Source organism: Giraffa tippelskirchi, chromosome 1 (genome assembly GCF_054371585.1).
Source record: "Giraffa tippelskirchi isolate mGirTip1 chromosome 1, T2T-mGirTip1v1.2.pri, whole genome shotgun sequence".
Lineage (NCBI taxonomy): Eukaryota > Metazoa > Chordata > Mammalia > Artiodactyla > Giraffidae > Giraffa > Giraffa tippelskirchi.
The window spans coordinates 25,234,531-25,261,205 of NC_137275.1; the positions used below are offsets into that span (position 1 = coordinate 25,234,531).

Sequence of the window (26,675 nt, forward strand, 5' to 3'; positions counted from 1 at the left end):
ATACTCAGCTGAGTATCTTAGGGCTTGATGAACTATATTTAATAGAATTAAAATTTACTCAAGGAGTCAGTGTTGTCCATTGGGATTTACCCCAAACTCCACCTTTACAAGTGAATGAAATAAGATTGGGCAAAAAGGGGATGAAAGAGCATTCCAGGTAGAGGGTACCAAGGTCATGAAGTAGGCAAGAAGAAAGGCATATTCAAGGAACTGAATGGTTGACGTGAATGAGATGGAGAATGGCATGGCATGAGGCTGCAGAGGTGTGCAGAGCCCAGATCTCTCAGGAGCAGGTAGTATTTAAACTTTATTCTAAAGGCTTGAAGAACCATTGTAGAATTCAAAACATACATAAAAGATTTACATACATAAAAGACTCTTCTGGCTTCCATGAAGAAGGGATTGTTGCAGGGATTGGAGTGGGTAGTGTAAGAGTAGAAGGAAGAACAATTTAGAAGCTAAAGGTCCATATAGTCAAAGCTGTGGTTTTTCCAATAGTCATATATGGATGTGAGAGTTGAACCATAAAGAAGGCTGAGCACCAAAGAATTGATGCTTTCAAACTGTGGTGCTGGAGAAGACTCTTGAGAGTCCCTTGGACAGCAAGGAGATTGAGCCAATCAATCCTAAAGGAAATCAACGCTGAATATTCAATGGAAGGACTGATGCTGAAACTGAAGCTCCAATACTTCGGCCACCTGATGCAAAGAGCTGACTCATTGGAAAAGATCCTGATGCTGGGAAAGATAGAAGGCAGGAGGAGAAGGGGACAACAGAGGACAAAATGGTTGGATAGCATCACTGACTCAATGGACATGAGTTTGAGCAAGCTGCAGGATATGGTGAAGGAGAGGGAAGCCTGGCATACTGCAGGGGTCACAAAGAGTTGGACACAACTGAGTGACTGAACAACAACAAAAGTCATCTAAGCGAGAGATGATAATGCCATGGTCCAGACTTGGTGGCTATAGGGATGGAGAGAAGAGGATGAATTCCCACAATACTCAGGAGGTGGAATGGACAGAATCCACCTGACTACATGTGTGGAGTTGGGGAGAAGGATGCATCAAGATTGACGTCCAGGGCACTTCCTGGTGGTCCAGTGATTAAGAATCACCCTGCCAATGCAGCCTGGAGAAGGGAATGGCAACCCACTCCAGTATTCTTGCCTGGAGGATCCCATAGACAGAGGAGCCTGGTGGGCTACAGTGTCTGGGGTCACAAAGAGTTGGACATGACTGAGCAACTACACTTTATTTCTTCTTTGTGCCAATGCAGGGGGTGCAGGTTTGATCCCTGGTCAAGGAACTGGGATCCCACATGCTACAGGGCAACTAAGCCTGTGCACTGCAATGAAGATACAGCACAGCAGTCAAAAAAAAAAACAAAAACAAGCAAAAAAAAAATCAATTTGAGCAACAAAACAAAGTATTAGCAAAGAAAAGATTGACGTCGAGGTTTCTAGATAGCATACCTGTGCTATGCTGTGCTTAGTCATGTCCAACTCTTTGCAGCCCATGGACTGTTACCTGCCAGGCTCCCATGTCCATGGAATTTTTCAGGCAAGAATACTGGAGTGAGTTGCCATTTCCTACTCCAGGGATTGAACCCACGTCTCCTTCTCTTGGGTCTCCTGCATTGGCAGGTGGATTCTTTACCACTGAGCTACCTGGGAAATCCAGCATACCTGGGTAGGTGATAATGCCAATTCTGACATCAAAATAATGGAGAAGAACCAAGCTCAGGTAGAATGAAAGTGATGATTTATACACATTGGGTTTGAGGTGCCCATGTAACATGTAGGTGGAAGTGCTGAGTACACAGTTGCATATTCAGATCTGGTTTTTGGAGACATCAGTGGAGATCCATGCCTTTGGAAGGCATTGGAGTACGGTTGATTGTTGAAGCCATGGGGGTCACTGAAGTAGCCTAGAGTGAGAGTAAAGACAGAGCAATGAAGGATTCTAGTACTTAAGCATCAGGTCAAAGAGAATGAGGCAAACAGAGATGTAGAAAGAAGCAAGGGAAGTAATGATAGCACCTTGTTTCTATGGGGCTTCCCAAGTGGCTCAGCTGGTAATAAATCCGCCTGCAATGTGGGAATCCTGGGTTTGATCCCTGGGTTATGAAGATCCCCTGGAGAAGGGAATGGCTACCCACTCCAGTATTCTGGCCTGAAGAATTTCATGGACTGTATAGTCCATGGGGTCACAAAGAGTCAGACACGACTGAGCGACTTTCACTTTCACTTGTTACTATGAGCTTAAGTATCTTTATAAACTCATGGCCTCCCTTCTAGTTTGGCAACACATCCCAGGCTCATCTTGCATATTTTTGGCTCCAGATTAGAAATCACTGTTTCTCCAAGGTTTGGGGTGTTCACTACCAGGTTGGTCATTACTTGCTATACTTTTTCAATGAACAGATTCGGGAAATATGCATTATTTTAATGGACAATTTATACTTAGGATCACAATAATTTTACCTAAAAACTTTGATATTCTGTCTCCTTTCTCTTTATTAAAAATCTTTTCCCCCTAATGATACCAGTATGGTATTATTTACTTTGTCCTACAGTATATAAATCAGTTTCAGAAACATAGTAACAGTACTATCACAATATGATTACTGAATATGATTACTGAACAATATGATTACTGAAAACTCTTTAAGACTTCTTTGTAGTTCTTTTTGCCCTTTGAGTATATCCACTTAGGCATATACAATTCCTGAAGTTTCAAGTCATTTGAAAGAACTCCTTTCTACATGGTTATGCCACCAGAGCATGCAAGGTTAGATTCACTTGTTTAACATTTGGTTTTTAAACATTGATTTTTTTTGTTTTGAATTAAATTTGTTTTATAATTTTATAAAGCATTTATACAATTCCCATTCCAGTTATCTCGTGCTGCATAATAAACGGTCTCAAAACTTAGTGGCTTAAGACAACCATTTTATTCTGCTCATGATTTTGTGGGTCAGGAATTTGCCAAGGGCCCGGCTGGATGGTTTGCCTATGATCCTCAGGACAGCTGCGGATGGAGGTTCAGCTTCCAGGATGGTTCTTCACCTGGACCTATGTCTCCCCATGTGGTTACCTGGCCCTCAGTGTGGAATTTTCGCAGCCAGGTTGTGTCTATAACTTTTCCCATAGGACATACTCTGCACAAGGCTGAGGAAGGGGAACCCAAGCATCTTATATTGCACTGTAGGGAAGGGAGGATGGAGTAGAGGTCCTTAAACTATGCTGCACCTTACAGCGCCCATCTCAGTGAAAGGTAACCCAGGTTCTAGATGCAGGCCTGGGAGAGAGGACAAAGAGACACAGACGTACTACCTGCTTTCCCTGCCCTGAGCAGTCGAAGCGGAGCTGAGGCTATGTCTAGTCGGCAGCATTTGCCTTAAAATGCCTGAGGGAAGGCATTAGCAAACAACATTTTCACGGAAACTCGGTGGCCACGATATTCCTCAGTGTTGCACACTTCAGCACAAGTAAGGATGATGCGTGGAGCTTGTTAGACCTGCAGATTCCTGGGTTCCCTGTAAGATCTAGGGTGAGGAGCAGATGTCTGTGTATTTGCCCGGAGTTCCTCAAGAGTTCCTTTAGGTAAGGACCACTTACTCTGGACGTTGCATTCACTATTCTGAACGGAGCTTTACAGAATTCAGTCTTCATTGCTTATTATTTTGTGAGTGCCTTTGAGACATGCTTAGTGTATGACTCTTTTCCTCACAGAAGATCAAATTCAGTTGAGTCGCTCAGTCCTGTCCGACTCTTTGCGACCCCATGGACTGCAACACACCAGGATTCCCTGTCCATCACCAGCTTTGCTTAAATTCCTCTCAAGTTCTCTTTTCCCACTCACTATTGGATCTCCTCTTAGGAGATTCTTAGTAAGAATTCTTAGTAAGAATTCCACGAGCTCTCTAATGCCAGCTAAATATATTAAATCAATCGGTCTGCTTTTCACGAGGTTGACCTGAGTGAACCTGCTGGGTTTCCTTTGTAATCCAGCTTTATCCACAAAGGCTCCATTCATCCCCAGATGCATATTCAGGCCCAGGAGTTTAAGGAGAGTCTAGTCACTCATGTGGGCAGCCATCCTCTTTTCTGGTAGCAGTAGTTGACTGCAGGTCCTAAAGCTCAAAGGAAGAATGAAACCTACTCAAGCCATCCTGCAGTACATGAGCACCCAGCACAGGTCTTAAGTCCACAGACTGCCCTTCAGATTAGATAGTCAGCACCGTCCTGGATGTACGGTGTTAGGGATACAAGCCACAGGGATACAGTGAATATGGGGACAGCAAGCACTGACCCCTACCTGACACGATAGCATGTAGTGATGCGTGTGTGTATGTTTATTCCCCCCACTCATCATCTAGTTCATCTCTTTTTCCAGATGAGGATTCTGAGGCCCAGAAAGTTGACTGGACTGAGGCTACATAAGCTGGTCAGGGCATTTCCAGGCTCAGAACCAGACTCCTGACATCCTGTCTATTGTTGTTTTAGTCACTCAGTCGTGTCCGACTCTTTGTGACCCCATGTACTGTAGCGCACCAGGCTCCTCTGTCCATGGAATTCTCCAGGCAAGAATACTGGAGTGGGTGGCCATGCCCTCCTCCAGGGGACCTTCCCAACCCAGGGATCAAACCCGGGTCTCCTGCATTGCAGGCAGATTCTTTACCATCTGAGCCACCTGGTATCAAAATATCCTCCCCACCCTGTGACCCCTGCATCATCCCACTCCATTTTTTTTCCTTCATTTGAATGTATTTATTTTTTTATACAGTTTTCAAAGGTGAATTTCCATTTACAGTTATTATAGAATATTGGCTATATTCCCTGTATTGTACAATATATCCTTGTAGCTTATTATATACCTAATAGTTTGTACCTCATACTCCCCACCTCTATATTGCCCCTCCCCACTTACATCTCCCATGGCAACCACTAATTTGTTCTCTAGATCTATGAGTTTGCTTCCTTTGTTATATTCCCCAGTTTTTTGTATTCTTTAGATTCCACATATGTGATATCATACCGTATCTGCCTGTCTCTGACTTACTGCACTTAGCATAATCCCCTCCAAGTCCATCCAGGTTACACACACATACACATGTGGCAAAACTTCATTCTCTGTTTATGGCTGAGTAATACCTGCATCTTCCCACTCTTCAAGTATACTGCAACCTTGTAGCCTCCCCAGTTTACATGTCCTTCTCAGAATCCAAGCTTTCCACCTCTACATGTATATATGTTTTCATCAAACAGTGGGAATTCCAATAAGCCTCCAGTGATATGAGTATAACTAACAGGTAAGACTGGAGGAGGAATGGGGGCTAGAAGGGGGAATCGGGCTCCCTGGCCATAGTGGGGCAAATCCTTCCTATTTGATGGCAAAATGTAGTGCTTTCCCCCCATCTCGCCTCCCCCCCCCCAGCACCCCGCTAGGCCCCAGGAGTCTCATCTCACAGACTGGCTTTTCCATCTGTGTCACAGCCTTCAAGGCAGCGGCCCTGATCCAGAGGTGGTACCGACGCTACATGGCCCGCCTGGAGATGAGGCGGCACTGTACCTGGAGCATCTTCCAGTCTATCGAGTACGCCGGGCAACAAGACCAGGTCAAGGTGCGCCGGGACATGGGACGGGACCACCGCCAGCTCTGCCTCTCAGCCCCCAGGGCAGCAAGGCCCAGGGGCCTGGAAGGACGTGGATCACTCCTGGGTTCCCCTTCTGTCTCTAAAGCCACATCTGCTTGGGTTTCTCTGCAGCTCCACAATTTCTTCAGCTACCTTGTGGATCACTTCACCCCCAGCAGTCACAACGAGAGTGAGTATGAACTGCCACCCAGCAGGTCCTCCGGTCTGAGGGTCAGAGACATCAGGGTGAGGTGGGGGGTGCACGGGGAGTGAAAATGTGAATCTAGTGACGGCCAGGGAATGAGCGAGGAGGTTCTCCTGGAAGCAGACCTGGAGACAAGAGTCTGAGCACAAGGAGTTTATTTGGTAAATACAGGAAACACTGGGAGGTGGAGGAGGGGCTCAAGAAAGGGGAGGCATGCGGTAAAGGAGTGGGTAACTAAACCGGCAGTTAGTCAGGGAAATAATGCAGAACGCAGCCCAGGAAGCCTCCAACCTGAAGGCAGCGGGAACTGGAGTCTATGTCAACTGCCGAGAGTCACTGGTGGGAGCTGCTGGGAGGGGCGGATGGGAAGGGTCGTTCCAGCGTGTCCAGCCTCTCTGCTGATCCAGGGGAAGCCCTCAGGCAGCGATGCTGGGGCGGCCTTTGGAAATCAATTGCCCAAGAGTCTGAGGCATCTGCCGTACTAAGTATCCCAGAAATGCCTGTGAACTTCCACTTAAAATTTTCCTTTAAGAAAACTAAATGTGCACTAATTTTTTAAAACACCATCCTTGTAGAGAAGGGGGACAAAAAGAAGCAAATGTAGAAAAATATGGGAAACGTATTGAAACTGTGTTCATTTCCCCAGTACCCCTTCCCTCCTGCTCACCAACCTAAGCCCCTGAATCTCTGTACTTTATCAGTCTTTTCAAATAAAAGTAAAATGGATTTGACATGATAACAAAACCTTTCTCCTGCCCATCCTAGTTTTCTCATGACCTTGCCTTCTCCTTTCTCCTCACCTGTGTTGGTGCCCTTGCCCAACCAGCCACGTCCCTTTCAAGTACGGTCCAGGGAATGGACTCTGTATTGCCTGAGCCTGCAGGTCTGCTCTAAACCAGCCCACTCTTTCTGTCCTGCCTAGGGGACTTCCTGAACCGCATGTTCACTGAGGAGCGATCCCCCCAGGACTCCGGAATGGAGAACGGCGGTGACTATGAATCCATCGAGGTACCGGACAGTTACACAGGGCCACGCCTCTCCTTCCCGCTCCTTCCTGACCACGCAACTGCCCTGGTGGAAGCTTTCAGACGGAAACAAGTAAGCTCACGCCAGGATCCTGGGTCACCAGCAATCCCACGGGAAGGGGAGAAGCAGAGTAGACACAATGCAAAAGGAATGCCCCTGGATTTAGGGTGTTCGTGTTAGGGATCCACCAGAGAGATCCACTCACCCTTTTCTTAGCCAGGACCTTGTGGTTGATCAGCCAGTTTTTATATATTGAAAACCCTTCCTCCTAATCGTGTAATCTCTTTGTTCATTCATCTCACAAGATATTGAGCACTGCTATGGGCAGGCACTGTTCTGGACACTGCTCTGAACAGTGAACAAAACAGACACAAATCTCTGCCTGCAGAGGGCTGACATTTTAGTGGGGAGACATAATAAGTAACAAATAAGTAATTATATATATATATATTTATAATATGTAATATATTAGGTGGTAGAACTATGTCAGAGCATAAACTAAGTTCCAGGTGGGAGAGATGGCAGTTTTACAGAGTGATCTGGGAAGGCATTGCTGAAAAGGTGATTTCTGAGCAAGGGTCGAACGTGGCGAGGGAGTATGCCATGTGTACATCTGGGGAAAGAGTTCTAGGTAGAGGGAATAGATGGAAAGGCCCTGGGCAGGACCTCACCTGGACTGCTCCAGGACATCAGCAAGGCCATTGGGGCTGGAGAGGAGGGAACCAGGAAATAACTGTCAGGAGATGGAGATAGAGGGGTAAGTAGGGTAGACTCAATCTTCTGAAGGAGATGGGGAAACCATGAGCACAGAAATGATACAATCCAGCTTTCTTTTTAAAATTATCATACTGTTTGCTGAAGAGAGTGTAGGGAGCAAGGGCTGAAACAGGGAGGTGGGTCAAGAGACTGCTGTAATATAGTCCAAGCTTGAAACCCGAGTGGTAGAGGTAGTGAGAAGGGGCCAGATTCTGGCTCTTAGGCCAGATTCCAATCCTTCCTCTTATTTCACATGAAGATAATTCACTGCAGAAGCTGGGATAATTTTCCCAGTAATGTCAGGATCACTGATACCATCAGTGTATATGTACTTCTTCAATCATGTTTCTCCCTAGCTAAAGGCAAGGAAGGGTTACACAGAGTAGGTAGGAAGAGGACATTGGTTCAGTATTTGAAGGATGATGAAAAACATGAACAAGGGCAGAAAATGAGTGAAAAAGAAACAATCTGTGCATAGGTCCCAGGAGCAGTTTACTAGGGTCACTTAACACGGTCTTGGGGTCATTCAGTAGTAAACGTGTGACCCGTCTTCCCTCACGTATATGTGTTATTTTGTCCCCTCCCTGCTCTTCTTCCTAGTAGAGGCTCCATGCTCGGTATGTCTTGAATCTTTTGCATGAAGCCAGGAAACACCTGGTACAACTGCCAAACATCAACCGGGTCTCCACTTGTTACAGCGAAGAAATCACAGTATGTGGTAAGAGCCAGTCAGAAATGGCTTTATGTGCTGGACACAACCCAGACAATTCTGCCTGTTGTGGGGAGAGAAGGGAGGGCTAGAGGGGTCCGGATGGCCAGGTGGGCAGGCCAGCTTCATGCCTTCATACTGAATATATTTACATATTTATTCCACAATTACTTAAACTGGGGGTAGGAAGGGCAGGTGCCATGAAGAACTGTGGGCCAGAGGGCCCAGCCTCTTCTTGATTTTTTAAAGAGATTCAGATTAGTCCCCAAACTCATGCTGTCCATTCAGAACAGAATCCCAGGAAATAAATAGACCTGCCCTTGTTAGAAGACAGTTTATTTATTGTACCTGAACAGGTCTAAATGCCTAGCAAATGATTCCTTCCATCTACATTTTCTCTTAGAGAGAAATCCTGTTGATGACAACTTTTCCATCTCCTTATATGATCACTGATGTTTTAATACCCACTATAGGGGAGACTATAACACACAGGGTCTGTAAACTAGCACTTCCAGGGCCAAACGCAGCCTGCAATATGTCTTGTCTGCTTCAAAATGTTCTTAAATTTCTAGTTTCCAACATTTGAAAGTTGGGAGGATTTCATGTTAAAATCTACATTTCCAACTTGAAAAATCTTGTAACACTGACCCATATAAGTGAGTACCAGCTTCTTACTTTAAGATGGGGCAAAAATCTCTCCAGTTCTCATCCAGGCTTTCAGCCCTACACCATTCTGTCCATTTCTGCTTTAGTAGAAATATGTCATTTACTGTTTATGATAATCATACAGAAGAAATATCATGCTTTCTGCTTTCAATATTAACCAACCTTGCAACAGGGAAGCTAATACTTTGTTGTTTAGTCATTAAGTCATATCTGACTCTTTCTGACCCATGGGACTATATAGCCCACCAGGCTCCTCTCTACATGAAGTTTCCCAGGCAAGAATGCTTGGGGGGATCTTCCCGACCCAGGGATCAAACCCACGTCTTCTGCATTGGCAGGTGGATTCTTTACCACTTAACCACCTAGGAAGCAGCTAATTATTTGTCCCTGTCTTATATATGGGAAAATGAGTGACCATAAGTTTATCAGGTTTTCCTGGGTATTTTTATTTAAATTGAGTTACAGCTGACATAATTGCATTAGTTTTAGGTATACAATAAGTATTTTTTATAGTAAAAATTAGAAATAATGGTGAAGATCAATCAAAACGGATATTTTTTCTTTGTTAGGAGATTTACATGGCCAGTTGGATGACTTAATATTTATATTTTATAAGGTATGAACCCTCAAATTATGTTCCTGTCTTGTTCTCAGGTTTAATTTAGAAGTTCACATACAGTATCTATAAAAAAATGCTTAAGTATTACTTGTATTTTAAAATATTTTAGAGTAATATTTGCTACTATGTAGCAAATGCAGAATGTAAAAATGATTATTGCATTATATTCTAGTGTATTTTTGTAGACTGTTTAAAAAATAGAAAATCTATGGCTAATAAAATCATTATTTGGAAAAAAGAAAATCAAGTACTAAATAGAGAAAATTATTTATTGTCAAAGCAACTAAAAGCTATTTTCATACCTATTTTTAGTTACCAAATGCTCTGCATAGTGATAAATACTCCACTGATGTAATTAACACAAAGCATTTTCTGATGTATTGTCTTGTTAAATCCTGAGAAATGTATGGCAGCTATTATTATTATTGCCAGTTAGAGACAGAGTGGCCAGAACTTACAACGAGCCTTGGAATTACAAGTTCAGTGCCCTTGGCGCAAACCACCTGGCAACACTGTGTTTGGAGAATGAACACATTTATTTTGGTGAGCATGTCATAACTTCAGCCTGGCTAGAAAGGAAATATAAGACCAACAGAAAGTGTTTTCAATATTTCCATCTTTTACTGACATTTCCCATTTGGAAAAGAGCCAGACAGCACAGCACTGGCTTTCAGGCCTGATAGACCGTCAGATGCACAACGGCTTGACCTGATTTCCTATTTCCTTCCTCCCACTGTTTCTTCTTGGACTTGTCTCCTCGTTGGGAAGAATGGCCTCCCATCACCAGAGCGGGCCTATGTGTTCAATGGTGACTTTGTGGACCGAGGGAAGGATTCAGTCGAGATCCTAATGGTTCTCTTTGCCTTCATGTTGGTTTACCCAAAAGAGTTCCATCTTAACCGAGGAAACCATGAGGACCATATGGTGAACTTACGGTACAAACCAAAATATGCTTGGGGATTTGGTCTTTACTGGTTGTGACTGTGAAGTTATTTTTCCAGAGCTTCTTATTTGTTAGATGCATTTTAAAAGCACTCTTCAAGTTTATAAAGTGGAATACACAATATATACCATTTAAAAGATTTTCTTAAAAGTTTACACATTATCCTACTATTCTACACATTATCCTACTATTCTAATAAAACTATTACATTTGTTTTCACATGGCCAAACACTTTATCATATAAACAGTAAGGGTTCACTAGAGAAAAAGTACAAAATATAGATAAGCAAAAGAAAATTAAAGTATCCCATATTTCTACCCACAGATAATGTTATAATTTTGAACACTTAGCAAATATTTCTCAATGTTTTTTCTATATATATATTTATTTTTTTAATCTATTTATTTTTGATTGGAGGATAATTGCTTTACTATATTTCGTTGGTTCCTGCTATACATCAACATGAATCAGCCATAGGTATATATATAGAATATGCATTTTTATAAAAATGCAGTTGTGCCATATATAATATCACTAAATTTAATATGTTTCTGCCTCTAACTCTAGATATGGTTTTACCAAGGAAGTGATGCATAAATATAAGGTATGCTGCCCTTAAAAGCAAAGTTTCTCTCAGTGCAGTTAAATCAATTATTTAAACTTAGTATCATGTTTTCAGATACATGGCAAGAAAATACTAAAACTACTGCAAGATGTGTTCTGCTGGCTTCCACTGGCCACTCTGGTTGATGAGAAAGTCCTGATTCTTCATGGTGGAGTGTCAGACAGGACTGACTTGGAGCTCTTGGCTAAACTAGACAGGCACAAGGTACTGACTGAGCGCTAAAATAATGTGGATTTCTGTATAATGCCAGGCGTCACTGCCAACAAACGTAAAACAGATGTCATCTTGACTCCATGCTGACTCCAGCTGACTAATAAGGGCTGTTAAGAGAATCCATTAAATCTTTGAACAGAGAATTGGGAATTCACCACTGGAGCAGGTGTACTGTGATCCATTAACATTTGCCATGGATGACGGTGGGGAATGGCAGCTAGTGCCATCTGTTGAAAGCCACTGGACCTGCCAGGGAACTCCCTAGAACCTTTGCTTTCTAATTTTCCACTTCCAAAATGAAACAGAAAAAATAGAAACTATTGGGGTATAAGGTACTCTGTTTTTTACACTCCCCCTCCTCCTGCTTGTTACTGTAAGTTCCTTTAGGACAAGTATTAATACCATCTCTGGTTATTTTGTATTTCTGCTAGCACTTTCCTTGCATATAGTAAGTGCTTAAAACATGGTTGTTGAGTTTAACTGCGGGAACTGAGACTCTGCAAGCTGCACAGTGCAGCCAAAAAAAGCAAAGATTCTGTTTTCTTTTAATCATAGACTCTTACCCTTGAATCGTATATTATAGCCTCTCTCCTCCAACTACCCATCCACACAGGAATGAATCCCTGCTATGACATCCTTGAGCAGTTCCAAAAACAGAGAACTCATTCCACATAAGCCAGTCTTCTTTGGGCAACTCTAATTGATACATAGTAAGTCCTGTACATACGAACGAATTTGGTTCCAAGAACACAGTCATAAGTCCAATTTGTTTGTGAATCCCAATTTAGCCTAGGTTCCCAACATAATCAGCTATATAATACTGTACCGTAATAGGTTTATAGTACTTTTCACACAAATAATACATACATAAAAAACAGACACAAAAAACACTTTAAATCTTACAGGCCAGCACCTTGAAAAGTACAGTAGTACAGTATAACAGCTGGCATACAGGGGCTGGCATGCACTTCTTTGAAAGTTTGCAACCTGTAGGTTCATATATAGAGAGACTTACTGTAAAAGTCTATGCTGTTGTTGTTCAGTTGCCAAGTGGTGTCCAACTCTTTGCAACCCCATGAACTGCACCACACCAGGCCTCTCTGTCCCTCCCCATCTCCCAGAGTTTGCCCAAATTCATGTCCATTGAATTGGTGATGCCATCCAACCATCTCATCCTCTGTCACCCTCTTCTCCTTCTGTTATGAGACATAAGTGAAAGAGTGTGGCCTTAGAATCAGACAGACCTGAGTCAGAATCTGGAAACAAGCACTTCTTGGTTGTTATGGCAGCTTTGTGTACTAGGTTGTCCAGGCACCAAGGCTTCTTATGTCTTGTTACTCTGCCATCCTTAGTGTCATCACCATGCCCTCATGTGCATAGCTCAAGATAGCTTGCCACCACACCTGCGTTCCAAGCAATACAGTAGAGGAATGAAGGGAAGAATATCCTATCCTTTAAATACATAGTGAAGAAGTTGCAAACATCTCTTCTGCTCTCATCCCATTGGTCAGAACGTAGTGCATTCCTGTAGGCAAGATGTGGTGGCTCCTTTGATCTCTGTGGGACCATCTTAACTCCAGTGTGATGGATCCATGGCTTAATACCCTTCAACTTCACCAGGGAAATGGGTCATGAGTATCACCTCATAAGGTCCAGTCCAGCAAGGTGACACAGAAATGCATGTTATGTGCTAAAAATAATAACACCTTCCATAAGTTGTTCAGGTACAAGGACCTTGCTCTGTCCATTACAGACCCACACTTCCTAGAGTCAGCATTCTGAGGATGGTTAGGACTCCAATCCGATCCCCATTCAATGGCCTTAAGTCTTCAGGAAAATACTTTGGATAGCATTTTATGAGATCCACATCAGCAATCAGGGCCAACACTTGGGCTGGTCTTCTGGATGTTTGCTGCTGCTGCTGCTAAGTCACTTCAGTCATGTCCAACTCTGTGCGACCCCAGAGACGGCAGCCCACCAAGCTTCCCCGTCCCTGGGTGTTTATTCTCCCAAGATTTCCACAGGGTCCAGTCTCCAGGACAGCAGTGGCACAGCCGAACATCTATGGGAAACATCAACCTGCTAGAAGTAAACTTACGTAGAGCAGTGAAAGTAGCTTCCAATGAGTCTACATACCTGACAGTATCTACGTTCCTCAACTGAATTCCTTCTGGATCTCAAACTATTTCTGAAACAATGGCAGGGTCTCTAAAACAACATTTCATAGTTGCTCAATTGGCGCCTGCTTCTAAGGCCTGGGCTTCCCTCGTGGTTCAGCTGATAAAGAATCTGCCCGAAATGTGGGAGACCTGGGTTCGATCCCTGGGTTAGGAAGATCCCCTGGAGAAGTGAAAGGCTACCCACTCTAGTATTCTGGCCTGGAAAATCCTATGGACTGTATAGCCCATGGGGGTCACAAAGAGTCAGACACGATTGAGCAACTTTCACTTTTAAGGGCTACCTTCAGCTGGAAGTGGGGCAACCAGTGAGGCTTTATCCCAGGTTAAAGTAATCTCCTGACAAATTTTAGCTATAGTCTTTTTAAGAGTGTGATTCCTCTTGTGTTTTGCCAGTAGATTGGGGTTGTCAAGAAGCATGTAATTTCCAAAGAAGGTTTAAAGCTCCAGATACTTCTTGAGATATTCTTGCTATAAAGGCCCCTTTATTGTCACTCAAAATGGACATAAGTAACCTAAATCTAGGAATTATTTCTTTCAGGAGAGCTTTAACAACCTCATGCTTTTTCAGGCCAGCAAGGAAATGCTTCTATCCAACCAGTAAAAGTGTTCACAAATAACTAATAAGGGCCTAAGGTTTCCAGTGACTGCTGGCATCACAGCGAAGTCACTGATCTTCTCCCAGCACAGCACCTGGGGTCTGAACTCCTTTGATTAAAGGCAGTGTCCCAGTTTTAGGATTATTTTTAGCACACACCATGCATTTCTTTATCAGTTTCTGATTTGTCCTTTGCATGTTTGGTCCTGTAATAAGTTTGTGAATCCACTAGAGGATGCCGTCTCTCCCACACTGGGTACTCGGGTGTACATAATGTTACACCTTCTGTAAGGTGTTCAGGTACAAGGACCTTACTATATCCATTATAAACCCAGCCTTCCTACAGTCAGCATCCTGAGAATGACCAGGACTCCAATCAGATCCCATTCATTGGCCTTAAATCTTCAGGAAAATAGACAGCATCTTACCAGATCTACATCGGTGACCAGAGCCAACTCTGGGGACCTAGGTGTTCCTGGCTGCTGGCTTTGCTGCTTGATCTGCTAGATTATTCCTTCCAGCAGTCACACAATCTGCTTTCTGATGTCCTGAACAGTGGACATTCATTCTTTTGGCTCCATGATAGTTTCTAATAAGGTTAAAATTTCTTCAGCAGGGTTAAGTTCCTCTTCCCTGCAATTAACAGTCCTCTCTCCAAATGGCCTTATGAGCATGGACCACCAAGAAAGTATACTTGAGAATCAGTGAAAACAGTTACTCTCTTATCCTTACATAGATGGAGGGCTCTCATCAGGGCTGTTAGTTCTCCCTTTTGTGCAGAGATTCCTGGGGGAAGGGCTTCTGCTTCTAGGGTATTTTGGTGAGTTACCACCACATACCCAGTTTTGCATTCTTCCTGGTCCATAAAGCTGACTCCATCTGTGAACATCTCAAGGACTGGGTTCTCCAGGGATTTCTTGAACAGGGTTACTCATCCAAAAGACATCCTCTCACCCCAAGACGTCTTCCAATCCCAAATTCCCCAAATCAACTCCTTGCTACAAAACTAAGCACTGAATGTTGGCTGCACCTCGCCAGGAAACCCAGGGAATCCTCCCTGGAACAGATGGCCAAGGGGACAGTTTGGACTCACGCACAGGCTTTTAATACCGGCAGCGGGCTGACCAACCATGGGCAGCAGGTCTGTCTGGATTTATCTCCTGGCTGGTGTGCCCTATTTGTTACCGAACCAGGTTTCCTCTGCCCTAGCTTTGCAGCCAAAATGCTGAGATGTCAAAGTTTACAGCAAAGAGAGGGTTTATTCACAAGGCAGCCAAGTGAGGAGGCTGAAGAACAAATCATGAATCCTCTTCCCTGAAGGCAGGGGTTCAGGGTGTTTATGGGAGAAAGAAGCAGGGCATCTGAGCTGTGAGAGGAGTGGGGGGGGAGAGGATAAGGAAAAGCTGCAGTAACTGTGGTTCTGAGCAGGCGGAAGCAGGCTACACGCTCTGCACCTTCAAAAGGGCACTAATGGAACCCTCGAGCATGCCTGGTTGAAGGGTCAGTGGTCCCTTCCAGTCTTAATCAGCTCAGCTGGAACTAGACACAGCCGATTCCAAGCTCTCAGAAAACAACTGGGGCAAACATCTTATTTAGGTGAAGTGCTGCTTGGAGGACATGCATGTCTCCTGCAGTGACAATTAAAACAGCCTTGATTAGTGAAGGTAGGTTACAGGTGAAATGGATTTCACTAACGCTTACCCACCGTTTTAGAAACTTAGAGAAGCAGGGACTCTAGAGTCATCTATCTAGACTCCATTCCAGTGCAGTCTTACTATCTCTGTACCTTGGGGTTCTTACTCGTACTATAAGTGAGGGCTTCCCAGGTGGCAGAGTGGTAAAGAACCCACCTGCCAATGCAGGACACAAGAGAGACTCGGGTGGGATCCCTGGGTCAGGAAGATCCTCTAGAGAAGGAAATGGCAACCTGCTATTGTATTCTTGCCTAGAGAATCCCACAGAGGAGCCTGGTGGGCTGCAGACTCTGTGGGATCACAGAGTCGGACATGACTGAGTGAGCCCACACACTATTAAGTGAGAATGCTATTGCACAGGGGTGTTCAGGCTAATCAATGTATTCATAAAAGGGCCCTGGATAGCACCTATTTGGAAGAGGCTTGATACATATTAACACTATTATCCTTAAGAATAAAAGTCAGGGACACCTCTTGAAGCAGATAACATCCTTATAAAGTTACCTGAGGACCAGAAGGGGTGGGACTGGTGGACTGGTCCTGGCTGTGAAGTGGCAACAGGCAGGGGAGGAGGTGGTTAGGAGTCCGTTCACACTCTGTGGACTTGCACTCTCTTCACCTAGGGCCGGAACTGCCTAGGAAGTAATTAGCACTTGTCCAGTGTTACAGAATAACCTCTGTTCTCTTCTCTTCCATCGGGATCCCTCTTCAAATGTCAGTCAGGTACTGCCAAGCCACGTCAAGTGCCCGTCTTTGTTCCCGCCCGCAGTCAGTCCACGCCGGGACATGGCTTTCTTGTACTGCAGTCCTTAGATCTATTTGCAGAGAGTTCTCACTCCTTGATTGCATACCTGAAGAGTTTCCTTTGTGAACCGGACGTTTCTCTTGATATCCCTGTGGATGCTGTGGCGCTCGGGCATGCTGGGAATGGCTTCTCTTCTCTTTGGCTGGTTGCCCCAGGGCTGCTCTGTGGCCTGAACCAACTCTTTCCCATGATCAGAATTCCTCCTTCTTATGTTCTCTACATTGTCAGCTTGGTCCCAGTACCATGATGACTCTAAGGAAGGGAGAGGGACCACACTCGGTCCCTTTGGCAAGAAGAGCATCGTCCCGATTAGGTCCAGGTTGAAGTGAGGTGCTCCCGTTCCCTCCTGGGTCCTTCCTCAACAGGCACTTCCTGTGAATGGCCAGTTATAGGAGGTGTCAGGTTTTTCCCATTCCAGCCATCCTCGGTCAAGGCTGCAGTTCCTCGCCTTTGTGTTCGCATCTGTGGAACAACAAGCGGGTCAATAAGGGCTTGCCTTCTGAGAGGTGCTCTGTCTAAAAATCACTAGGTTCCTAGAAACAGGTCAGTATTTCTCCAATTATTTGTGGTGGAGGGCCAGGTTTCATAAATTTTTAATTTGTCACAGACCAGTACTGTTGTAAAATACGATAAACGTGAATTACTAGAAAAATGAAATGCAAGCCAAAAGTATAAGCCCACTGATCACGTGTTTGAATGACGGCAATATCAAATTGCGGTAAAAGCTTGGAAAGGCTTAGTCTCAGTTCTGTGCTGACCTTGTCACTGTTGGGACAATCCGTGGGGCCCAACTGACTTGATGCCAAAGTGCTGCTGTCAAAAGGAGAATAGTTTCATTGAAGCATCTGTAACTTTTCTGGCCACTTTTAGATTGTTTCCACCATGAGGTACAAAACGAGAAAGGAGAATAAGAAACAAGCGGAGGAGAAGGGAAAAGCCAACCAGACGGGTTCTGCCGGGAGACCCTCGCCGTGGTTTCTCCCCCAAAGCCGCTCTCTGCCCTCCTCGCCCCTCCGCGCCGGCACCCACAAGGCCCACAGAGCCGAGCGCTCCTCCAGCGTCCCCTGCGGCGTCCCCCTGGACCCGAAGGAGCTCTCCCGCCGGGTGCGGTGCTCCGTGGACCTGGAGCTGGAGAGGTGCCGGCAGCAAGCGGGCTTCCCGGTGATCAAGGAGAAGGAGGAGCCCTCGGCATGGGAGTCAGAAGTGGACTCAGATGCCGAGGAGCAGCCGGAACCCACGCCGGAGGAGTGGAGGCAGGTGGGTGTGGCCGGCGCCACTCTCTGCAAAAAGCAAGGATTTCACAAAACCCAACAAATCTCCTGGCTCTTTTCATCCTTACTCCTCTCTCTCTCCCTGAGGTCAGAGCACCCAAATTGGTATTTGCTGGTGCGCTAAGTCGCTTCAGTCGTGTCTGACTCTTTGCAACCCTGCGGACTGGACTGTTATGTAGCTCACCAGGCTCCTCTATGGGATTCTCCAGGCAAAAATACTGGAGTGGGTTGCCATGCCCTCCTCCAAGGGATCTTCCCTACCCAGGGATCATACCCTTGTCTCTTGGGTCTCCTGCATTGGCAGGCAGGTTTCTTTACCACTAGTGCCACCTGGGAAGCCCGGTATTTGCCTAGTGACTCCTATAGTCTGGAGTTTTATAAAGGAGGGGAGGTGTGGCAGGTGGGCTCTATTGTCTGAGTAAGCTTGGTTTAGTGACTCCGCATCACTGGGGCGCGAAGGTAAGCCACAATTGATCGGATGCTGTTTTATGCATAGCTGACATACATATCAGATGGCTGCTGCAGCTCAAGGCCAAAAGTGTCATATCAGCAGCTTCCATCCTCCGTGTTTGCAAGGCAACTAAAACCTGTTCCAGAATCTTCAGAACTGCATCCCATGGCCACCCCAAGCTGCAAGGGGGAGTGGAAAAGCACGTATTTAGCCAGGCACAGTGCCATGCCAAATACCCCAGTCTAAGAGTTCTGTTAGCAAGGAAGAGGGAGGAGAATGGATACTGAGGAGGAACGCACAGCGCTTGCCAAAACAGACGACTTTGGCAGCCAAGTGGGCGGCTATTTCACCAGGGCAAGACTGTGGCAGGGAGACTGTCATCTAGGTGGGAGATGCTGCTGCTGGTGATCTCGTGTAGTAGAGTTAGTAGGACTACTTGAACTCGTTTTGTTCAATCACTTTTGACCTACAAAAATGGCAGCTTCTTATGCTTTATTGAATAAAGAAAAGGAGAGAATCCAGAATTACTTAAAAGTTAAGATTACCAGAACTTGCTGATTGACTGGATGGAGGGTGGTGAGAAAGAGGAGGAATCACAGGTGATTCTGAGGCTAGAAACCTCTTAGAAAGATGGTCAGTTTGGGTTACACTGAGTTATCAATCGGGACCTCAGCATCCACCTAGAATTGAAACTTTAAAATGCAAGTCTCTCCTTTCGCAAAACATACCTTTTTTTCTCTGCAGGTGGTGGATATACTGTGGAGTGACCCCATGGCTCAGGAGGGCTGCAGGGCCAACACCGTTCGAGGAGGTGGCTGTTATTTTGGGCCTAATGTGACAGAGCGGTTGCTACAGAAGTACAACCTGCAGTTCCTGATCCGCTCACACGAGTGCAAACCTGAAGGCTATGAATTCTGCCACAGTCGTAAGGTGGGTGGCAGCTACAGCACAGGAGTTGTCCTGTTGCCCCTCCAGGGCATGGATGAGCTAAGGCCCTGGCTCCTCACAAACAGCTGAGCCTGGTATTTGTTACCCACTTGCTCAAAGAGACAAGGCCCTTTACTGTCATTTATCCTTGGCCTGTGTAGCCTCTTTAAAACTCAAAAATTTGATTGAGGCCACCACCTACCAATACATACCCTGAGAGGAAAGTAAAGAGCAGATATAGCCCCATTTCATGGATGGAAATATGCCTGGGTGTTTTGCCAGCCACCTCGCTATTCTTTGTCACACTGCCCACTGTCACAGGTCTCCAACTACACGACAGGGTCACAGGATCTCTGCACTGCACCCCAGGCAGGAATTCAGGATTGTCTGTCTTCTCGGGGGCATAATTAACATCCTGTCTAAATCTCTGGATATCTCCAAATCCTTCAATGTTTGCTGGTCTAATGCCACTAGGATAAGACTATTCCTAGGAATACTAACACTGCAGGAGAATTACATGTTTCCATGCAGAAAACAAAACTTGAGGTCAACTAATGTAAACAGTGTTTAACAGGAATGTTAAACAGTTGTATACATTTCTTTTTAAGGTTTTTAAAATAACATTTATTTCTTAAAAGTTAACATGTGCATAATAGGAAACCAGAAAGCACAAGAAGTGAAACACAAAGTCTTTCATAATCACAAGCAGTTTACTGTTTGACATGTCCTTCAAGGTCTCATGTGTGTATTTTCACAAGTAGGCATCCATTTTAATGTAATTAAGATCATACAGTTATATATCATGCTGTTTCACACATAATGAATATTTACCATTTCAAAGTCCCAAAGCTATGAGTATTTTGATAACCAAGAATACACTACACCAACTCAATCTGAAAGGAAAAAAAAATGTAATCTTGCCTTTCTTGGTGAAAAAAATTTCAAAGACAAAAATGGCAACAGGCCTCTAGATAAACATATTGGCAGAGCTATGATTAAAATACATTCCCTTAATGTTCAATTAAAAATGAGACATAAAGCAAGAGAGTACACAAAGTATAATTCTTCTAAGAGGATTCATTATCTGATCTAAACTAAATAGTTGTATACATTTCTATATTGCAGAACTTCTCAGAGCCTTTAATTTCCTATATTCACTGTGAATCCCCAAGAAGAGATACAATGTCCACATTTCCCAGTGTATCAACAACAGAAACTTTTTTCCACAGGGCATTTCAGGAGGCTCAGCACTCTGCAGTAAACTCTGCTCTGAGGCTTAACGCCAGTGTTAATAGCTGATGTGCCTACTAGCTGTAATGGCCATCCCAGTTTATCAGGCCTAGCTTGCCTCTGAATTGGACCAAATAAAGTGTTATCTATGACTGCTACTATTTTTTATTGGGATAAAAATGTGAAGAAAACATGTTGTGGATGTCCTGTCAGAATTCAAGTTTTTATTACGTGAGTCACAACTCTGGCCCTGCTAGCATTAGTGATTTAACATAAATAAACTGGGCTTCCCTGGTGGTTCAGACAGTAAAGAATCTGCCTGTAAAGGAGGATTTAAAAAAAAAAAAAAAAATATATATATATATATGTAGATGGGGCTTCCCTGGTGGCTCAGTGGTAAAGAATCTGCCTGCCAATGCAAGAGACCCGGGTTTGATTCCTGGGTTGTGAAGATCCCCTGGAGAAGGAAATGGCAACCCACTCTAGTATTCTTGCCTGGGAAATCCCATGGATGGAGGAGCCTGGCGGGCTGCAGTCCATGGGGTTGCAAAAGAGTCAGACATGACTTAGCAACAACAACAACATAGATGAAATCAAGAAGGAACAGAAGGAACAACCACCTCCAAAATTGGGTTGGGCCCTATGGGATTGAGGGTGAACAGTTCTTCGGTGAACCTGAATGCCCGTCTCTCTTCTGTTTTCATTTAGGTGCTAACCATCTTTTCTGCCTCCAACTACTACGAAGTTGGCAGCAACAGAGGAGCCTATGTCAAACTGGGGCCAGACTTGACCCCACACATCATGCAGTTTCAAGCTAACAAGGCAACCCACACGCTTACCATGAGGCAAAGGCAAGACTTTTCAATGAATGATTTTCAGAAAGAGAATTACAGTGTTTGTGGAAACTGTGAAGTGCAGATGTTGTTAAATTTATCCAGATGCTAAGTCAAAAATTAGCTATGTCAGCACTGGGACCTACAATAGACTTTAAAACAGGGGCTCTTCTTTTCCTCCAATACACTCTGCCTACCCATCATTAATGGAAGTGACATGTTTATTTCCTGCAGAAATTATTCTCAGTGGGTATGTCTTAGGTGAAATCCATATGACAGGCCACTAAATCATTCCAAGATCACTCTTCCTTTTTTCTTTCATTCTTAAAGTGTTTGCGATACCCAGTCAACCACAGACAAACCTCCTTCACTGTCTGGGGGTTTGGCAGATGGACCCCCATCTGCACACATTTGTCACCAATGCTTCTTTCTTCCTGGGTAGGGAACATATAATATTATTTAAATGGCTTCTGTTGAGATGATCCTGAGTTATAATGTTAGTTGAGAGCTTACTATTGAATATACACTATGTGTTATTACAAAGAATTTACATATTGTTTCTCAATGAGCTTATAAAATACAGTGTTGCTAATTTCAGTTTTATATATGAGATCATTAAGGAACAGAGGTTAAATCAGTAGTCTTGGGTCACTCAGCCAGTAAGTGGTGAAAGTAAGCCTTGACCCAGACAATCTTATTTCAGAACCCACATACATAACAGCTCTGCAGTGCTGCTGCCCACTGAGAATCTGGCCCTGGAGTGTACAAGCTGTTGAAAGATACAGTAGTAATGCTGCTGAACCAGCTTCTTTAATTATCAGACAAACTAAGTTAGAAATCAAAGTCAGCATAAATCTAGTGGAAAAAGAACGCAAGAATATTTAGCATCTGCCCTTTGTGTTCAGTTCAGTCGCTCAGTCGTGTCCGACTCTTTGCGACCCCATGAACTGCAGCACACCAGGCCCCCCTGTCCATCACCAACTTCCGGAGTCCACCCAAACCCATGTCCATTGAGTTGGTGATGCCATCCAACCATCTCATCCTCTGTTATTGCCTTCTCCTCCTGCCCTCAATCTTTCCCAGCATCAGGATCTTTTCAAATGAGTCAGCTCTTGGCATCAGGTGGCCAAAGTATTGGTTTCAGCTTCAGCCCTTTGTGTGAGTGCTATAAAAGGGCATTATTTTAAGTCACTCTTGAGTTATTAAATACTCAAGAGTTATTAAACACTCAGGTTTTACTCGATCAGAGCCAGCATCACTCAAAAAGAAGTCTGATGTGAAAACTTAGTTCACTAAATGACAGTCAAACCCGCTATGCAGCAGAATGGTCTCTGGAGCTTTATAACAAAGTCAGCTATTGGAGCCTCGTCCCAGCCTTCCATAATTAGAATTTCCAGGGGGTGGGACCCCAGCACCTGCAATACCATGATTCCAAGTGATTTAGGTGTTGCCACTACAAAAGGAGTCACTGTGAGAAATCCTATCAATAACGAGTTTTAATACCATAGCTAAAGAACACTCAGCTTTTTAAAATATTCATTGATTGTATTAAAGCAATTACAACATCCCCTAATTTACACGGAACAATTTCAACACTCTGGACCACAAATGGAGAACTGAGAAGTAAAGCGGGAAATGCCTTTGACCAACCATATGTCTCTGTGGCCATCAACTCAAGATAACATTTTTTTCCTAGGGGAACCCTCATTCAGAATCCTTTTTTTTTTTTAATTTAATTTTTAACTTTTTGGCTGTGCTGTGCAGCATGCAGGATCTTAGTTCCTGGACCAGGGATCAAAACCGCACCCTCTGCAGTGGAAGTTCAGAGTCTTAGCTGCTGAACTACCAGGGAATCCCCAGCATCCATTTACTTTTGGTTTAAATCCATGTCTCATAGCTTAGCCAGCCTGGAGTCCACCTATCAAGACTGATTCCTGCCTCCCCCCTTGTTAGCTATGTGACTTTGGGCTAGTTACTTACACTGTAGTGGGCAGAAGAGTCGTACCTACCTCAGTGGGTGTTGGAGGATTAATCAGATGATCCATGCAGAGCTCAATATGTGCTGCTTGACGTAGGGAACAGAGAGCCTTGTGCATCGAGACAGCCTTCAAGGTCATTGCTATATGTCATCCCTGAATGATAACCATCAATGAGTATGATTTACCAGAAATAGTTTAAATGCTCTTAAACTTTTAGGGGCTCTCATACTTTAGCCTCTGATAAAACAAAAAACTCTCCAGAAAAAGTACATACACTCACATACCCATGAAATTTGAGATGAATTTTTTAGGCAGCTCACACTTTTCTGAGGGACTATGGAGACTATTATGTGAAGTACCTTAAACTTCAAGGAAGACTTTCATCAAACATGATCAAAATGTTTTTGGGTTTGTTTGGTTTTTTTAGCACTTCTAAAGATACATTATCTAGTCACCATTTATAGAATGGCTGCTTCTTCAATGAGACAGGACAGAGTTTGTATTTACCTTTTATCTCTTGTAGTATTCTTGTTCATTCAACTACAGATATTTATTGAACACTTATTTTAGGCCAAGTGCCATGCCCAGCAGGACTGTGTTCACTCCATAAGAATAAGAAAACTAAACTAGTGATATTTTGTTATTCATAAAGCCTGTCTTAATATAAATAATAAATATAAGGAAAACATACATGATTATGATAACAGATACCATTTGCTGAGTGCTTTCTACATGCCAGGCTTTCTTCTAGGTGCTTTACATGAATTTACTTAATCTTCACAATAATCATATGAGTTAGGTACCATTTTTGTCGCTATTTTGCAGATGGAGAAAATGAAGTACAGTGTATTGGGTGGGCCCAAAAGTTCGTTTGGATTTTTCCATAACACATTACGGGACTTCGCTCTAACCACTGGCCTGCACTGGGAAAGGCAGCAGCATTCCCCAGACCAGTCCTGTTTGTGCACAATAGGGAAAAGCAGGAGAGCAGTGGAGAGAAGCAAGAGATGGAGCTCTTGGGAGGTTGAGATGTTAAGAAAAAGAGAGGACAATGTAGTAGAAACCCATGACTATCAATCCTAAAGGAAATCAACCCTGAAGATTCACTGAAAGGACTGATGCTGAATCAAGCTCCAATACTTTGGCCACCTGATGCAAAGAGCCAACTCGTTGGAAAATACCCTGATGCTGGGAAAGATTGGGGACTGCAGGAGAAAGGGATGACAGAGAATGAGATGGTTGGATGGCATCACTGACTCAATGGCCATGAGTCTGAGCAAACTCCAGGAGACAGTGAAGGACAGGGAAGCCTGGCATGCTGCAGTCCATGGGGTCACAAAGAATCAGACACGACTAAGGGACTGAACTGATTTCTTCTATACTGACTCTTTTTTTTTTTAAATGTTCCCTGTCATCTCCTGTACCAGGATTAGCAGAGTGGAGGAGTCAGCTCTGAGAGCCCTACGGGAGAAGTTATTTGCCCATTCCTCAGATATTCTTGCTGAATTTAAAAAGTGTGATAAAGATGAAACTGGTAAGACTCATCAAGTAAAATATTCACAGAGAAAGAAAACTGGTCAAAAAACTTGTCTCACAGTAATTAGCAAATAAATATTGGCTTAAGGATTAAATGACCAAAGACTTCTTTGGCTACTTCCTCCATTTTATTCAACTTGATGTCCTAGCTATCTTTTCTAAATTTTTTGATTCTAAGCTTTTAACAGAATGTTAAACTTGGCTAAATATAAACAAAGATGGTAAAAAAAAAATGGAGTCAAGGGAAGGGTAATAAAGCCAGAACTAGGCAAAAAGCAGTGGGGGACAGGTTACAAGAGTGGATTCAAGACCAAAAAAGACCAATAATTTGGTTTCTCATCAATAAGTGTGTGATCACCTGTTCTGTGTTCTATTTACCCAAGCTGGGAATTTTGTCTTGTCTCAACTCAGTGGAATGTCTAATGGACTCTGACTACATGTAGCCCAGTTCAAAAAATAGCAGTAACAGTCCTAAAATCATAGCACTATCTTTTCATATACATAGAAATAACTAATTCTATGTATGCATACATGTGTATATGAGTGTATATGTATATATATGACATTATGTATATATATATGATATTATTTACAAGAGTCTTATGTGACTTCCAGGAGTATTGCCAAATAGATTTGGCAAATGAAAACAAAATACCTAATTACATTTGAATTATAGACAACAAATAGTTTTTAAATATAAGTATATCCCATGCAATATATGGGACATACTTATATTCTGTAGTCTGAGAATCGGATCTACTGGGCACCCTGTATTTTATCTGGCAACCCTACTTTCCAGCCAGCTCTTCCATAACCAACAAGTACAGTGACAGTCCTCATCATTGCTGCTACCTACAGATAGTGAGAAGAATGTCAGGATAGAAGATTTATAGGTGATGAGTCAACCAGTCAGCTCCCTCCTACAGGTCTAATCACCCTGAGTGACTGGGCTGCAGCCGTGGAGTCTGTGCTGCACCTGGGACTGCCCTGGCGGATGCTGAGGCCACAGCTGGTGAGCAGCTTGATGGATAACAAGCTGGCGTACAAGTCCTGGCTGGAGAACTTGGCCAAAGAAAAACTGAGCCAACAGGTAAGGGTGTAAAAATGGTTGATAAAAGCATATCATGGACCATGAAGCCCCTTGTGGAGAACTTTGAATCAGTAACAGGCAAATATCGAGAACCCCAAAGGGAAGATGAATGGAAACAACTATCTGTTGAGTTCCTATGCGTCAGATTTTGTGTTAAGTGACCTATATATATAGCCTCACAGTTTATTCTCAAAACCATCTCCAAGAGGTAGATATAATCAGCACCAACATATCCAAGGAACACTGGGGTTAGATAATCTGCCTAGATAACTTTGAACAGAGTTTCTAAGTTATAGAACTGGAATTCAAACCCAGATCTATCCCCCATTTAAAAAGTTACTTGTTCAGTAAATACTTACATGTAATGTATGTGAGGCCTTGAGCTATGTACTTTAAAAAAAAAAAAGCTTTATTGTGATATAATTCATATATCATGCAGTTCACCCACTTAAAGTTCAGTGGTTTTTAGTATATTTGCAGCTACGTGCAACCATCCCCATCATGGTGAATTTTACATTTTTTATCATGGGTATGGATAGGTGCTTCTTAAACCATCAGATTATTTAGTAGGCTGGAGGGGGTTAGGGTGGAGGTATCATAAACACCTTCAGGTACTTTCAGGAGTCTTGTTGTCAGGGTTGATGGTGTGGTAATTATGTATTAGGAGAAACGTAAACATAA

At 43.6% G+C, this 26,675-nt stretch overlaps 1 protein-coding gene across 1 annotated transcript in view; it reads left to right on the plus strand.

The window, feature by feature from the left end:
- The window catches only part of PPEF2 (protein phosphatase with EF-hand domain 2), a 49,267-nt gene that overhangs the window by 19,587 nt on the left and 3,005 nt on the right, over nucleotides 1-26,675 (plus strand). Inside the window, exons 5-17 of the mRNA XM_081585810.1 lie at nucleotides 5,501-5,628; nucleotides 5,773-5,830; nucleotides 6,768-6,943; nucleotides 8,231-8,345; nucleotides 9,572-9,618; nucleotides 10,390-10,556; nucleotides 11,133-11,169; nucleotides 11,245-11,394; nucleotides 17,548-17,934; nucleotides 19,144-19,329; nucleotides 21,265-21,407; nucleotides 24,796-24,902; nucleotides 25,831-25,994. Coding sequence (XP_081441936.1) covers nucleotides 5,501-5,628; nucleotides 5,773-5,830; nucleotides 6,768-6,943; nucleotides 8,231-8,345; nucleotides 9,572-9,618; nucleotides 10,390-10,556; nucleotides 11,133-11,169; nucleotides 11,245-11,394; nucleotides 17,548-17,934; nucleotides 19,144-19,329; nucleotides 21,265-21,407; nucleotides 24,796-24,902; nucleotides 25,831-25,994 — 1,865 coding nt within the window. The remainder of the gene's footprint in view (nucleotides 1-5,500; nucleotides 5,629-5,772; nucleotides 5,831-6,767; nucleotides 6,944-8,230; nucleotides 8,346-9,571; nucleotides 9,619-10,389; nucleotides 10,557-11,132; nucleotides 11,170-11,244; nucleotides 11,395-17,547; nucleotides 17,935-19,143; nucleotides 19,330-21,264; nucleotides 21,408-24,795; nucleotides 24,903-25,830; nucleotides 25,995-26,675) is intronic.